The sequence below is a fragment of the Stegostoma tigrinum genome, chromosome 26 (assembly GCF_030684315.1).
Source record: "Stegostoma tigrinum isolate sSteTig4 chromosome 26, sSteTig4.hap1, whole genome shotgun sequence".
Lineage (NCBI taxonomy): Eukaryota > Metazoa > Chordata > Chondrichthyes > Orectolobiformes > Stegostomatidae > Stegostoma > Stegostoma tigrinum.
In genome coordinates this window covers 38,370,667-38,388,207 of record NC_081379.1, presented here as the reverse complement: position 1 = coordinate 38,388,207, position 17,541 = coordinate 38,370,667, and the positions used below count along the sequence as shown (strand labels likewise).

The following is a 17,541-nucleotide window of genomic DNA, read 5'->3' as shown; positions in this document are numbered from 1 at the left end:
TTGTGGTAGCTTTGAAAAAAACTGCCTTCAACAAGACAGAAATAGCCTGAGGCACATTCAACCAGGCACTACAATTTCCTATATCAAATGTTAATGTTAAAAGTTAAATATTTAAGTTACTGGCACCAACTGCTTAGTTCACATCCTCATAAGAGAAACTCGACAGTAAAATACTCAGTAATTACTGAGTAGATTAGAACCAAATCTTCTTGTGGCCGAGCAAGACAAAATCAAGATGGCATCTATAAACTGGAACTAAATTGCACCCGATAACGATTCGGTTATTATCAAAGCCCGAAAACGTACTCGTGTCACCTATCTTCATGAGAAGCTCCTGTGCTCATTTTACACTGCAATGCAGACACATATATTGCACAATAGGAAACAAACTGGGTTTCAGTTTTTTAATGTTTTGCTTTATCAGCATGAATTTCGTCCAGACATCTATTCTCTTTCCTTTCTGAAACCCTTACTGAATTTCTTGAAACTGCTCATCACATTAACAATTTCCACAAAATCAATGGCAAGTATCTGACACAAAAAAAATCTTTATCACAACACTGAGAAATATTTTGATGATCAGCACAGCTAAATGTGATTGACAATTTCAGGAAACAAACAGCGTGCTGGGGAGACAGTTATAAATCTCAAAATGGTGGCATCCACCCACAGATTTCTTCACTCACCATCCATCAGTAGCCAGTGCCCTGTTAATACCCAGATAAGCACAAGCATGACTGAAAGGGAAAATGAGAGTAGTTCAGCAGCAGTGAATCGTCCACAGCAGCCAAATGAAATTCTGAAACAAGAACAGAACAGGAATTTACGGTTAGTTTTTACATAAAACAAATAGAGGAGTCAAATTGATCAAATTGTCTCCACTACCACTGGGAGCTGACATGCTATTGGTGCAAATGATTGCACAATTGTAATCTTTCACCAAAATGAGCAGAACATAAGAACTAGGAGGAGTAGGCCATCTGGCCCCTCGAGCCTGCCGCGCCATTTCATACGATCATGGCTGATCTTTTTGAGACTCAGCTCCACTTACCCGCCCACTCACCATAACCCTTAATTCCTTTACTGTTCAAAAACTTATCTGGTCTTTCCTTAAAAACAGAGAGGTAGCTTCAACCACTTCACTGGGCAGGGAAATCAACAGATTCACAACCTTTTGGGTGAAGACGTTTCTCCTACCTCAGTCCTACATCTGTTTCCTTTTATTTTGAGGTGACGCCCTCCACTCCTAGCTTCACCTGCTAGTGGAAACAACCTCATTGCCTCTACTTTATCCACTCGCTTCATAATCTTACATGTTTCTATAAGATCTCCCCTCATTTTTCTGAATTCCAATGAGTCTAATACCAGTCTACACAAGTCTTTCCTCATAATTAAACCCTCTCAATGCTGGAATCAACCAAGTGATTCTCCTCTGCACCCCCTCCAGTGTTAGTATCTCTTCTCAAGTAAGGAAGCCAAAACTGCACACAGTACTCCAGGTGTGGCCTCACCAGGATCGTATACAGCTGCAGCATAGCCTCCCTGTTTTTAAACTCCATACCTCGAGCAATGGCAGACAAAACTGCATTTGCCTTTTTAATCACCTGCTGCACCTGCAATCCCACCTTCAGCGATTCATGCACAAGGACACCCAAAGTCCCTCTGCCCAGCAGCGTGCTGCAATTTTTACCATTTAAAAAACAGTCCATTTTGCTACCGACACTTATCAACATTGAGCAGAGGTCTGACAGATGGAGTACACTAACTTAGACTATCTAGATCCCTTTGCAGACTTTGTCTTCTGCACACTTTGCTCTACCACTCACCGTAGTGTCATCTGCAAATTTTGACACACCACACTTAGTCCCCAACTCCAAATCATCTTTGTAAATTGTAAACAATTCAGGTCCCAACACTGATCCCTGAGGCACACCACTAGCCACTGACTGCCAACCAGAAAAACGCCCATTTACCCTTACTCTTTGCTTTCTACTGGTCAACCAATCCTCTATCCATGCCTATACATCACCTGTAATACCATGAAACTTTATCTTCTGTAGCAGCCTTTGGTGTGGCACCTTGTCAAATGCCTTCTGGAAATCCAGATACACCACATCCACAGGTTCCCCATTATCCACATGCAAGTAATGTCCTCAAAGAATTCCACCAAATTAGTTAAACATGGCCTACCCTTCATGAACCCATGCTGGGTATTCCCAATGGGACAATTTATATCCAGATGTCTTGCTATTTCTTCCTTAATGATAGACTCAAGCATTTCCCCCCCACGACTGAAGTTAAGCTAACTGGCCTAGGGTTACCAGCTTTTTGTCTACTTCCTTTTTTAAACAGTGGCATCACATTGGCTGTTTTCCAATCTGGGAAGTCACCCCAGAGTCCAGTGAATTTTGGTAAATAATTACTAGTGCATGTGTTATTTCCCCCATCACCTCTTTTAGTATCTTGGGATGCATTTCATCAGGGCCAAGGAGACTTGTCTACCTTTAGCCCCATTAGCTTGCCCAGCACTGCCTCCTTAGTGATAATGATAGTTTCTAGGTCCTCACCTACTATAAGCTTCTTGCCATTAGTTTTCAGCATGTTATTTGAGTCTTTTATAGTGAAGACCGACATGAAATAACTGTTTAACGTCTCGGCTATTTCCTCATTCCCAGTTATTAAACTGGCCTCCTCGTCCTCTAAAGGACCAATGTTTACTTTTGCTACTCTTTTACAATTTACATATTTATAGAAAGTTTTGCTGCCTGTTTTAATATTCTGAGTTGGTTTACTCTCATAATCTATCTTATTTTTCTTTATAACTTTTTTTGTGACTTTCTGTTGGCCTTTAAAGATTTCCCAGTCTACTAGTTTGCTTTTTTGTATTTTTTTTTCCAATCTGATACTTTCCTTTATTTCTTTAGACATCTTTGGCTGGCTCTCTCTTTTCCTACAGTTCTTCCTTATCACTGGAATACACTTCTGCTGAACACTGAAAAATCGTTTGAAAGTGCTCCACTGTTCCTCAGTTGATAAAGTTTTTGCCCCCATTCCACCTTAGCTAACTCCTCCCTCATTCCTTTGTTTAAGCACAGGACATTGGTACTGGATTTAACCTTCTCATGCTCCATCTGTATTTTAAATTCAACAATACTGCGATCGCTCCTTTCAGGAGAATCCCTAACTGTGAGATCATTAATTATTCCTGTCTCATTACACAGGACTAGATCTAGGATAGCGTGCTCCCTTGTAGGCTCCATTACATATTGTTCAAGGAAATTATTGCAGATGAATTCTATGAACCCTTCCTCAAGGCTGCCATGATCGACTTGGTTTGACCAATCAATATGTAGATTAAAATCCCCCATGATATTTGCTGTACCATTTTTAAATGCATTAGTTATTTCTATGTTTAGTGCCTGCCCTCCCATATGTCATTATTTGGTGGCCTATAGACCACACCTATCAGTGACTTCTTCTCCCTGCTATTCCTAATTTCCACCCAAATGGATTCAACGTTTTGTTCAGTAGATCCTATATCATCATCTCTCACTACCACCCTGATATCATCCTTAAAAATCAGAGCAACAGCACCTCCCTTACCTTCCTGTCTGTCCTTCGGAACAATTAGATACCCCTGGATATTTAACTCCCAGTCATGACCATCCTGTAACCATGTCTCTATAATGGCCAATAAATCATACCCATTTGCCACGATTTGCACCGTCAACTCGGGCACTTTGTTTTGAACGCTCCCAGTTTTTTTGCACCTTCTTTTTGTGTCCTATTAGCCCCATTACTAACAGCTTGAGTTCTCCTTCCCTTTACCTTTGTTCCTAATTTTCAATGGAGTTGAAGCTTGCTCATCACCTGCTAACCTGCTGCTTTGCCTAACATTAATTGTTATTCTCCCTCTACGCTCACTTCTCCCTTCCCCCCTACTTACTAGTTAAAAGTCCTATTAAGCACCCTATTTACCCATTTCACCAGAACACTGTACTCGGCCCTATTTAGGTGGAGTCCATCCTAGTGACACAGATCTCTCCTGTCCCAGAACTGATGCCAGTGCCCCATGAAAAGGAAACCCTCCTTCCTACACCACTCTTTTAGCCACGTGTTTATTTCACTGATCCTTGCCTCCCTGTGCCAATTTGCATGTGGCTCAGGCAGCAATCCACGAACAAAGGCTATTTTTACTACAACTTATGATTAAGCAAATTGAAGGCATACAATCAAAGCCCCTTTACATATTCACAGCTACAAAACAAAAACCAAAAGGATTTCTTCACAAAAAATGCTCTCCAGCTACTGTGCTTATTTATGAGGTTTTGCCCATAGTAGTCTCCTGTTCCTGATGCTGTCTGGCTTGCTGTGTTCCTCCAGCTCCACATTGTTATCTTGGACTCCAGCATCAGTTCTTACTATTCTCTGAATCTCCGATACAGGTAGTTTTTAGTGAATTCATGGGATGTGGGCATTACTGGCTAGACCTATACTTCTTCCCCATCCCTAAATGCCCTTGAGAAGACAGTCAGGACCTATCTTCTAGATGGATTGCAATCATTCAAGTGCAAGTACACCTACAATACTGTTAGGGTGGTTGTCCCAGTATTTCAATCAGCAAACTGAAGGAACGGCAATGTGTTTCCAGGTCAGAATAGTGAGTTGCTTGAAGGGACACTTGTGGGAGGTGTTCTCGTTGTATCTGCTATCCATGTCTTTCTAGTTGAGTGATCATAGGCTTGGAAGGTGCAACCAAGGAGCTTTGTTGAATTTCTTCATTTTGTAGATAGCGCTCTTGAATGTTATTGTTGACTGGTAGTGGAGGGAGTGAATGATTGTGAATGTGGTAACAATGATGTGGGCTGCTTTAGCCTGCATAGTGTCAAGCACGCGCAGAGCTACTGGTGCTGCAGTCATCCAGACAAGTGCATAGTATTCCATTACAATCCGGACATGCGCCTTGATCAAAAGGCAAGTTACTTGCTTAGGGATTCATCATTTCTGACTGCCCCTAAAGACACAGCATTTATCTGGCTCATCCATTCAGTTCCTGGTCAATAGTAAACTATCCCTCCAACATTCACAATTGGATTAAATCAGGTCTGCTCAGCCGAGATCTGATCTGTTCACTTTGGAATCGCTTAGCCCTGTCTATCACTTGCTGCTCATGCATGATCCATGCAAATAATCCTGTGATGGGACTTCACCAGGCTGTTGCCTAGTTTTAAAAATTACAACTGCTGTTGCTCCTGGTGTGAATAAATGTTCATTTCAGAGGAATGGAGTTGGCTCCTGGCTTGATTTTAATGGTAGAGTGCAGGATATGACAAACCAAATTACCTCTAGGCGCAAGATGAAGTGCCAACCCAGAGCCAAGGTTGGTTACAGCACCCCCTCCCCCACCAACCGCAGGGCAATTTCCTCCCACTGTATACCACCTCTGTTGGGTCTAACCTGCCAGTGAGACAGGAAATGAGATGATGTTGTCTGGGACATTGCCGGTAAGGCATGATTCCTTGAGTACGACTGTGTCAGTTATTGCCTGATTACTATGTAATCCCTCCATTTTGGTATTAGTTTCCAAATGTAATGAAGAAATGTTGCCGTTTCCAGTGGCCTTCCCGGTGAAACCTCTTAGCAAATTGACACAACTGAATGTCTTGCTAGGCTATTTCAGAGGACAGCTACAAATTCACCAACACCCAGTGCTTTGGGTCTGGAGTCACACGTATGCCATACAGATAAACACGGCAGATTACCATCCTTAAATAATATTAGTGAACCAGACATGTTTTTGCGACAACTGACAAGGTTTCATCATTATACTTCTAATTTCAATTTTTTTTAAGATGACAGATTCAAATTCTGCCTTCTCCCATGGTAGGAACTGAAGCCAAGCTCCCAGGGTAATACCAGAGTCTCTAGATTACGAGAACAGCAATACTACCAATACACACTGCCACTAAGTCTCAAACTATTCTCAAAAATCCACAACGAATCATTTTAGATTGAACACAAGCTAGTCAGTGTAATATTCAAGCAATGTGTCACTGTTTGCACCATTTCTCAGTTAGATATTAATGTTTCACTTATCAGTTCAGAATGATGTAAATGATCCCAAGTCATTACAACGATTATTTCAATGATACTGGCGTTTGCTCCGTTTCATGGTCCCTATTTTGCCCTCAGACAACATTAGCAAAAGTTAACTGATTATTCATCTTGTTTGAGAAGAAGAGAAATGTCCTCGCTTAGTAAGTGGTGAGCCTGTGAATTTCACGACCATGGAAAGCAGTTGAGGGCAAAACATTGTTATTTGAAGGGGTTAGATATAGCACTTGGGGCTAAAAAGTTTCAAAGGACATGGGGAAAAGCAGAATCAGGCTAGTGAGTTTGATGATCAACCATGACTATAATGAACGGCAGAACAGGCTGAGGAGTGAATTGTCTACTCCTGCTCCAAAACTTTTGAGGTTTGTTTCCTGTACATGCAAGACCTTTATGAAAATTAGCTATTGCACTTCATTGAAAAACAGTGGCTGTACTCAAAAATAACAAAGTGTGAAGCTGGATGAACACAGCAGGACAAGCAGCATCTCAGGAGCACAAAAGCTGACGTTGCGGGCCTAGACCCTTCATCGGAGAGGGTTCTGAAATAAATAGGGAGACGGGGGGATAGGTCAGTGCAGGGAGGACAGACAGGTCAAGGACGCGGGATGGCCACTCTCTCCGGTGACTCCTTTGTCCGCTCCACACTCCCCTCCAACCCCACCACACCCGGCACCTTCCCCTGCAACCTCAGGAAGTGCTACACTTGCCCCCACACCACCTCTCTCACCCCCATCCCAGGCCCCAAGATGACTTTCCATATTAAGCAGATGTTCACCTGCACATCTGCCAGTGTGGTATACTGTATCCACTGTACCTGTTGTGGCTTCCTGTACATTGGGGAAACCAAGCGGAGACTTAGGGACCGCTTTGCAGAACACCTCCGCTCGGTTCACAACAAACAACTGCACCTCGCAGTCGCGAACCATTTTAACTCCCGTTTCCATTCCTTAGACGACATGTCCATCCTGGGCCTCCTACAGTGCCACAATAATGCCACCTGAAGGTTGCAGGGACAGCAACTCATATTCTGCTTGGGAATCCTGCAGCCCAATGGTGTCAATGTGGACTTCACAAGCTTCAAAATCTTCCCTTCCCCCACTGCATCCCAAAACAAGTCCAGCTCGTCCCCTCCCCCCACTGCTTCCCAAAACCAGCCCAGCTTGTCCCTGCCTTCCTAACCTGTTCTTCCTCTCACCTATCTCCTCCTCCCACCTCAAGCCGCACCTCCATTTCCCACCGACCAACTTCATCCTGCCTCCTTGACCTGTCCCCCCTCCCCAGACTGACCTATCCCCTCTCCACCTATCTTCTCCTCTATCCATCTTCGGTCCGCCTCCCCCTCTCCCTATTTATTTCAGAACCCTCTCCCCAAACCCCTCTGATGAAGGGTCTAGACCCAAAACGTCAGCTTTTGTGCTCCTGAGATGCTGCTTGGCCTGTGTTCATCCAGCTTCACACTTTGTTATCTTGGATTCTCCAGCATCTGCAGTTCCCATTATCGCTGTACTCAAAAAGGCATTTTTTGGCTGGGAAACACTGCAATATTTAGAATAAGGCGTTACAGCAATGGGGGCATGAGAGTGGCACGGTGGATCTGTGGTCACCATTGGTACATCACAGCGACAGAGACCAGGGTTCAATTCCAGTCTTGGGCGACCGTCTCAGAAGTTTGCCCATTCTCCCCATGTCCATTTGGGTTTCTGCCGGGCGCTCCAGTTTTACTCCCACAGTCCAAAAGATTTGCAGGCTAGTTGAATTAACCATGGTATGCAACATTACAGGGTCAAGTCGGAGGGCTGGATCTGGGTAGAATGTTCTTCGAAGAGGTGGTGCAGACTCAAATGGGCCAAATGGCCTCCTTCTGCACTGTGGGGATTCGATGAAATACATGCTGCTTCTTACTTGAAAATCTTTTACTTTCTCACTTGTGTCCCTTGTGGAGGAAGCGCTATACGGCGCAAAAAACAAAACTATTTTTTTCTTCATGGTTATCTTTTCCACTACTGCAAGCACCAAAATAACGAAAATATTGGGAACACTAAATTTAAAGGTATACAGGCTGCGCATTTCTTTAATGTGAGGCAGTGACCAGTCACAAGTGTAGAAACAGAAATGGTTTTCCACAACCTCAATCATTTAAGATACAGTAACCTCTTTCAATTGGTGGCCCTTTTGTGCGTGGGATCGATACAACATACGCTAAGCTCTGCACACTTTCCTTGACAAATGCAAGACAATTTCATTCAGCTTATCTATCTCAGCAAATGTATTCTGACATTAGAGAACAGACTGCAAAATAAATAAAATGTTGAAGTAATTAAAGTTTGAGTTAACAGATGCCAATAGGAATCTGACTACAAATCTCACACATTGCACAATTATTGACCAGCTTAACAGTGAATCACGAGATCCACTGGCATCCAAACAAGCCCACAGATAATCTACCGGGTTACAACCATTTTAATATATCTGTAAGATGGTTTACTGTGAGAATCAAAATTAAATCCATGTACAAAAGAACTGGCCTACTCACAAAAGCAAGAGGTCTCTGACAATGCCTTGACTACTATTTAAACTGCTTGGTCCGAGATGAAGGACGGAAAGAAGTTGTGGTTGTCAGATTTTTTTTTTGAGGTATTTTCAGTGTTGGAGCTGTTTTCCTCGAATTCTAGGAGCAGTAATTACTGTTTTAAAGCTGTTGCATTGTTTTGGAACTTAAAAGGACCAAAACAACATACACCTGCATTCCCCATGCAGATGGCCTAAAGTCCCTCTGCTTCTTCCTGTCCTGCAGACCCGGCCAGTCCCCCTCCACCGACACCCTCATCCGCCAAGCCAAACTCGTCCTCACCCTCAACAACTTCTCTTTCGATTCCTCCCACTTCCTACAGACAAAGGAGGTGGCCATGGGTATCTGCATGAGCCCAAACTATGCCTGCTTCTTTGTAGGTTACGTGGAACAGTCCCTCTTCCGCACCTACACTTGCCCTAAACCCCACCTCTTCCTCCGTTACATTGATGACTGTATTGGCGCCGCCTTGAGCTCCCAAGCGGAGCTTGAACATTTCATCCACTTCACCAACACCTTCCACCCCAACCTCAAGTTCACCTGGACCATCTCCAACACCTCACTCACCTTCCTGGGCACCTCTGTCACCATCTCAGGCAACCACCTAGAAACCGATATCCACTTCGAGCCTACCAACTCCCATAGCTGCCTGGAATACACCTCCTCCCACCCACCTTCCTGCAAAAATTCCATCCCCTATTCCCAATTCCTTTGCTTCTGCCGCATCAGCTCCCAGGATGAGGCAGTCCACTCCTGTACATCCCAGATATCCTCGTTCAAGGACTGCAACCTCCCCACCACAGTGGTCGAGAACGCCCGGCTGTGTCTCCCGCATTTCCCGCAACTCATCCCTCACACCCCATCACCGCAAAAAGAGAATCCCCCATCATCCTCACATACCACCCCATCAATCTCCAGATGCAATATATCATCCTCCGACACTTCCGCCATCTACAATCCGACCCCACCACCAAAGACATTTTTCCATCCCCACCCTGGCCTGCCTTCCAGAGAGACCACTCTCTCCAGGACTCCCCTGTCCACTCCACACTCCCCTCTGACCCCACCACACCCGGCACTTTCCCCTGCAACCGCAGGAAGTGCTACACTTGGCCTCACACCACCTCCCTCACCCACATCCCAGGACCCAAGATGGCTTTCCACATCAAGATGTTCACTTGCACATCTGCCAATGTGGTATACTACATCCACTGTACCCAGTGTGGCTTCCTCTACATTGGGGAAACCAAGCAGAGGCTTGGGGACCACTTTGCAGAACACCTACGCTTGGTGTGCAATAAACAACTGCACCTCCCAGTTGTGAACCATTTCAACTCTCCCTTGCATTCCTTAGATGACATGTGCATCCTGGGCCTCCTGCAGTGCCACAACGATGCCACCCGAAGGTTGCAGGAACAGCAACTCATATTCCACTTGGGAACCCTACAGCCTAATGGTATCAATGTGCATTTCATAAGCTTCAAAGTCTCCCCTCCCCCAACTGGATCCCAAAACCAGCCCAGCTCGTACCCGCCTCCTAAACCTGTTCTTTCTCTCACCTATCCCCCTCCTCCCACCTCAAGCCGCACCTCCAATTCCTACCTAACCTCATCCCGCCCCCTTGACCTGTCCATCCTCCATGGACTGACCTGTAATCTCCCTACCTCCCCACCTATCTTCTCCTCTATCAATGTTCGAACTGCCTTCCCCTCTCTCCCTATTTATTTCAGAACCCTCTCCCCATTCCCCTTTTCTGATGGAGGGTCTAGGCCCAAAACATCAGCTTTTGTGCTCTTAAGATACTGCTTGGCCTGCTGTGTTCATCCAGCTCCACACTTTGTTATCACTTAAAGGAGGAAGGGAGACAAAGGTAATGACCACATGGGCAGTGATTCAAACACTGGAAGGGGCCAATACTACACCAGTAACCTGCACAGTTGCTGCCTCTGCTGTCTAGTTTCAATTACCTCCTGATATCAGAGTTCATTCTAAGAAAAATGAAAATACAGTGAAATTTTCAGCTGTTCTTGGGGAAACCTGTGTGTGGGAGCTCACAACAGGGGTGCACCTAAATGGCTTTTTAAAAATGTAACCTTACTGTTTTTCTTTTGTAAATCTACAACAGTGAGTAGACTGGGTTATTTTTGATTATATGTTATAAGATCTTTCTCTTGATTAAACTTTCAAAATATGAGAACACAGGTACTAAGCTAGCCTGGAGCAATGTTTTGAGATCAGTAAGACTGGGCTATTTACTAAAGGCCATCACTGCATCTTAAAAACCTACAGACCCAGAGAGTGATGTGCTCTTCCTGTTGGATTTGGGAAAACAGGGAGAGCTTTCATGTTACTGATGATTATGTCTGCTGAAAGTGTGCTTGGTTGTAATTCTTATTGGATTGCATGGATCGCTTGGAGTGGCAGTTACAGACAATGAGGGATGTACAGGAGCTAGTGGATGTGGTGGATGGCAGATGGCAGTTGCAGAGAAGATGATAAACCAAAGATACAGTCAGGCAGATGGGTGAGCTCCAAGAAAGGTAGGCAGGTAGTGCAGGAGTTTCTTGTGGCTAAACCCATCTCAAACAAGCATGCTATTTTGAGAAATGTAGGGGCTGATGGACTCTCAGAGGAACATAGCACGGACAGCCAAGGTTCTGGTACCAAGACTAGATCTAATGTAATGAGGGTATGCCAGGTTCCAAGCAATTGATTGTGATAGGGGACTCTCTAGTCAGAGGCACAGACAGTCTATACTGCAGCTGACAGCGAGACATCAGAATGGTGTGGTACTTCCCTGGAGCCAGGATCAACGATATCCCAGAGAGGGTGCTGAATATTCTCAAAAGGGGAGTGGGGCCAGCAGAAGGTTGTTGTACACATTGGAACCGATGACATAGAAAGTGAAAAGGATGCAATTCTGTGGGGAGAATGTAGAAAGTTAGGCAGGAATTTAAAAAGTAGGCCCTCAAGGGCAATAAGATCTGGATTACTTCCGATGCCATGAGCTAGTGATGGTCGGAATAGAGGGTCAGGGCAGATGGGTGTGTGGCTGAAGAGCTGGATGAAAGAGATCAGTCAAACAGACAGAATAAGACATGAACAAAATACAGAACGAGGGAGGACTGAAATTAAACTGCATTTACTTCAATGTAAGGCACATGAACTCAGGGCATGGTTAGGAAAATGGGACTGGGATATCACAGCAATTAGAGATGTGGCTCAGAAATAGACAGAACTGGCAGTTTAATGTTCCAGAGTATCGATGCTATCAGGAGGATCAAAAGGCGGGCAAGAGAGGAGGGGGTGTAGCACTTTTGATTAAGGAAAAATTACTAATGTACTTAGGGCCAACATTCCTGGGAATACATCCAGGAAAGTTATTTGGGTGGAACTGAGAAATAAAAGGGATGATCAGCTTATGTGAATTGCACTATAGATCTCCCAACAGTCATCAGGAAATTGAGGAATTAATAAGGAGATCTGTCATGTGTAAGAATATAAGTGGTCCTGGTACAGGATTTTAACTTTCCAAACATAGACTGGGACTGCCACAGTATTAAGGGCTTGGATGGAGAAGAATTCGTTAAGTGTGAACAAGAGAATCTTCTGATTCAGTATGTGGATGTACCTACTAGAGAAGGTGTAAAACTTGACCTACTCTTGGGAAATAAGTAGGGTCAGTGGGAGAGCACTTTGGGGCCAGTGATCATAATTTTAAAATAGCAATGGAATAGGATAGACTAGATCTACAAGTTAAATATCTAAATTGGAGGAAGACGATTTTGACGGTATTATGCAAGAAATTTCAAAAGTTGACCGGAGGCAAACGTTCACAGGTAAGAGGCCAGCTGAAAAATGGGAAGCCTTCAAAAAGGAGATAATGAGTCCAGAGACAGTATGCTTCTGTTAGGATGAAGGGCAAGGCGGTAGGTGTAGGGAATGGTGGATCTCAAGAGAAATTGAGGTTTTCGTCAAGAATAAGGAAGAAGCATATGTCACGCATAGACAGCAGAAATCGAGTGATTCCCTAGAAACGTAAAAAGGCTGTAGGAGTATACTAAAGAGGGAAATCAGGAGATCAAAAAGGGAACACGGAATAGCTTTGGCAAGTCGGATTAAGGAGAATCCAAAGGGATTCTACACATACATTAAGCATGAAAGGGTAACTAGGAAGACAAGAGGGGCCCTTAAGATCAGCAATGTCGCCGATGTGTGGAGCCGCTGGAGATGGGGCAATGTACTAAACAAGTACATTAGATTAGATTAGATTAGATTCCCTACAGTGTGGAAGCAGGCCCTTCGGCCCAACAAGTCCGCACCGCCCCTTGAAGCATCCCACCCAGACCCATCCCCCTATAATCCACACTCCCCTGAACACTACGGGCAATTTAGCATGGCCAATCCACCTCGCCTGCACATCTTTGGACTGTGGGAGGAAACTGGAGCACCCGGAGGAAACCCATGCAGACACGGGGAGAATGTGCAAACTCCACACAGACAGACAGTCACCCAAGGCTGGAATCGAACCCTGGTCCCTGGCGCTGTGAGGCTGCAGTGCTAACCACTGAGCCACCGTGCTGCCCCTATTACATCAGTATTTATTGCAGAAGAGGATGTGGAAGATACAGAGCATGTGGAAATAATTAGCGACATCTTGAAAAACATCCATATTACAGAGGTGGTGGTCCTGGACATCTTAAAACACATGAAGCTGGATAAATGATCAAGTGTATCCTCGAACTCCTGGCAAAGCTAGGCAAGCGATTGCTGGGCCCCTGGCTGAGATATTTGTATCACTGCTAGCCACGGAGGAGGTGCTGGAAGATTAGAGTTTGGCAGATGTGGTGCCACTAATTAAGAAAGGTGGTAAGAAAAAGCCAAGTGAACAAAGACCGGTGAACCTAACATTGATGCTGGGCAAGTTGTTGGAAGGAATCCTGAAGGGACAGTATTTACATGTATTTGGAAAGGCAAGGATTGATTAGGGATAGTCAATATGGCTTTGTGCATGGGAGGTTGCATCTCACTAACTCGATTAAGTTTTTTGAAGAAGTAACAATGAGGATTGCTGAGAGCACAGCGGTGGATGTAATCGATCGGGACTTCGATAAGGCATTCCACAAGTTACCTCATGGTAGACTAGTTAAGCAAGGTTAGATCCCATGGAATAGAGGGAGACCTAGCTATCTGGATACAGAACTGGCTCAAAGGTAGAAGATAGATGGTGGTGGTGGGGGAGAGATAATGGGAACTGCAGATGCTGGAGATTCCAAGATAATAAAATGTGAGGCTGGATGAACACAGCAGGCCAAGCAGCATCTCAGGAGCACAAAAGCTGACGTTTCGGGCCTAGACCCTTCATCAGAGAGGGGGATGGGGGGAGGGAACTGGAATAAATAGGGAGAGAAGGGGGAGGCGGACCGAAGATGGAGAGTAAAGAAGATAGGTGGAGAGAGTGTAGGTGGGGAGGTAGGGAGGGGATAGGTCAGTCCAGGGAAGACGGACAGGTCAAGGAGGAGGGATGAGGTTAGTAGGTAGCTGGGGGTGCGGCTTGGGGTGGGAGGAAGGGATGGGTGAGAGGAAGAACCGGTTAGGGAGGCAGAGACAGGTTGGACTGGTTTTGGGATGCAGTGGGTGGGTGGGGGGGGGGGGGGGGGGGGGGGGGGGGGGGGGGGGAGAGCTGGGCTGGTTGTGTGGTGCAGTGGGGGGAGGGGATGAACTGGGCTGGTTTAGGGATGCAGTAGGGGAAGGGGAGATTTTGAAACTGGTGAAGTCCACATTGATACTATATGGCTGCAGGGTTCCCAGGCGGAATATGAGTTGCTGTTCCTGCAACCTTCGGGTGGCATCATTGTGGCAGTGCAGGAGGCCCATGATGGACATGTCATCAAGAGAATGGGAGGGGGAGTGGAAATGGTTTGTGACAGGGAGGTGCAGTTGTTTGTTGCGAACTGAGCGGAGGTGTTCTGCAAAGCGGTCCCCAAGCCTCCGCTTGGTTTCCCCAATGTAGAGGAAGCCGCACCGGGTACAGTGGATGCAGTATACCACATTGGCAGATGTGCAGGTGAACCTCTGCTTGATGTGGAATGTCATCTTGGGGCCTGGGATGGGGGTGAGGGAGGAGGTGCGGGGACAAGTGTAGCATTTCCTGCGGTTGCAGGGGAAGGTGCCGGGTGTGGTGGGGTTGGAGGGCAATGTGGAGCGAACAAGGGAGTCACGGAGAGAGTGGTCTCTCCGGAAAGCTGACAGGGGAGGGGATGGAAAAATGTCTTGGGTGGTGGGGTCGGATTGTAAATGGCGGAAGTGTCGGAGGATAATGCGTTGTATCCGGAGGTTGGTAGGGTGGTGTGTGAGAACGAGGGGGATCCTCTTGGGGCGGTTGTGGCGGGGGCAGGGTGTGAGGGATGTGTCGTGGGAAACGCGGTCAAGGGCGTCCTCGATCACCGTGGGGGGAAAGTTGCGGTCCTTAAAGAACTTGGACATCTGGGATGTGCGGGAGTGGAATGTCTTATCGTGGCAGCAGATGCGGCGGAGGCGGAGGAATTGGGAATAGGGGATGGAATTTTTGCAGGAGGGTGGGTGGGAGGAGGTGTATTCTAGGTAGCTGTGGGAGTCGGTGGGCTTGAAATGGACATCAGTTACAAGCTGGTTGCCTGAGATGGAGACTGAGAGGTCCAGGAAGGTGAGGGATGTGCTGGAGATGGCCCAGGTGAACTGAAGGTTGGGGTGGAAGGTGTTGGTGAAGTGGATGAACTGTTCGAGCTCCTCTGGGGAGCAAGAGGCGGCGCCGATACAGCGGTGGTGGTGGGGGGTTGCTTTTCAGTCTGGAGGCCTGTGTCCAGCATTGTGGCAGAAGAATCAGTGCTGGGTCCACTGCTTTTCATCATTTATGTAAATGATTTGGACGTGAATATAGGAGGTATGTTTGCAGATGCCGTCAAAATTGGAGGTGTAGTGGACAGTGAAGGTGGTTACCTCAGAGTATGACGGGTTCTTCATCAGAACAGCCAATGAGCCAAGGAGTAGCAGATGGAGTTTAATTTAGTTAAGTGTGATGTGCTGCATTTTGGAATGGCAAATCAGGGCAGGACTTATACACTTAATTGTAAGGTCCTGGGGAGTGTTGCTGAAGAAAGACCTTGGGGAGCAGGTCCATAGTTCCTTGAAAGTATAGTCACAAGTAGATAGGATAATGAAGGTGGTATTTGGTACCCTTGCCTTTTATTCGTCAGTACATTAAAGTTTAAGAGTTGGGAAGTCATGTTGTGGCTGTACAGGATATTGGTTAGGTCACATCTGGAATACTGTTTGCAATTCTGGTCTCTGTTACAGGAAGGATGTAACGAAATTAGAAAAAGGTTCAGAAAAAAGATTTTTTTTAAAATCATAGAATCCCTACAGTGTGGAAACAGGCCCTTCGGCCCAACAGTCCACACTGACCCTCAGAACATCCCACCTCGACCCATTCCCCTATAACCCATCAAATCCACACATCCCTGAACACTAATGGGGAATTTAGCATGACCAATCCATCAAACCAGCACATCTTTGGATTGTGGGAGGAAACCCACACAGAGGGAGAATACGCAAACTCCACACAGTCATCCAAGGGTGGAATTGATCCTGGGTCTCTGGTGCCATAAGGTAGCAGTACTAACCAATGAGCCGCCTTTACAAGGATGGTGCCAACACCGGAGGATTTGTGCTACTGGGATTGGCTGGGACTATATTCCCATGAGTGTTGGAGACTGAGGGGTGACGTCACAGAAGTTTATAAAATCATGAGGGGCATGGATAGGGTGAATTGCTACAGTCTTTCCCTGGGGTGAGGGCATAGGTTTAACATGAGACGAGAAACACATAAAAGGGAACTAAGGGACAACTTTTGCATGCAGAGAGAAATGTTGCGTGAATGGAACGAACTGCCAGAGGAACTGAGAGAGGCTGGTACAATTACAACATTTAAAAGGCATCTTGATAGGTATATGAATAGGAAGGATTTAGAGGGATACAGGTGAAATGCTGGCAAATGGGACAAGATTAGTTTAGGATATCTGGTCAGCATGGATGACTTAGGCCAAATGGTCTGTTTCCATGCTGTATATCTATGACTCTAGAAAAGAACAATCTTTTATTTCTGTAGAAACTAAGTCTATCCTCTACAAGGGGGACTTTGGTCCTTCCATCAGGAATCTGGGTGAAGCATGTTGTTTATGATGGCTCCATGTGATAAAGCTTAAGTAGGTTCACTGAGTGCCAGGCCACATGCAGTTTTTATAGCCTCCCAGAAACTATGTTTCACTTTTATGTTGAATAGTTTCATTTGCAGCCACAATTCACTCTCTGAAGGAGTGCTTCTAAATTTTGCGTTATTCTTCAGCCTGACACTGCTAATTTACGGCAATCTCGTTTTTTTTGGGGGGGGGGGGTGGGTGGGTGGGTGCGTGGAGGAGAAGATCGTCTGAAGGTCTCATGAGCCGGCTTCTGAACCTGGCCAAGGAGGCCATGAGTAGATCTAGACTCATCTGCCCCTCTTACATAATTATGGCCACATTCTGGTGTACACTGAGATGGTCATGTGGTGTCCACCAGCACTGATGGTGGCCTTCAGGAACCAGTTGGCAGCTCAGGGACTAGGATGCATTACCACTTCAGATAATGACATTTCTATATACTTCCATTCCAGTTCAAGTTGCCAATAGCCATTTGATTTCAAATTTGTCAAAGCTTCACCAAGTTCCTGGTAGGACAATGTTTGAAAGAGTAGAAAGTTTGCCTGGATTTTGTTGATTTCCAGAGGGATAAAATTAAAAACAGAAATTATGTTAAATATTTACATAACTCTAGCTACACCA

General features: G+C 45.6%; 1 protein-coding gene across 2 annotated transcripts in view; it reads right to left on the bottom strand.

Moving 5' to 3' along the window:
* The window catches only part of sppl3 (signal peptide peptidase 3), a 188,436-nt gene that overhangs the window by 59,356 nt on the left and 111,539 nt on the right, over window positions 1-17,541 (bottom strand). For both annotated transcript variants that reach the window (XM_048556050.2, XM_048556049.2), the window contains exon 6: window positions 687-799. In XM_048556050.2, the coding sequence (XP_048412007.1) occupies window positions 687-799 (113 nt within the window). The remainder of the gene's footprint in view (window positions 1-686; window positions 800-17,541) is intronic.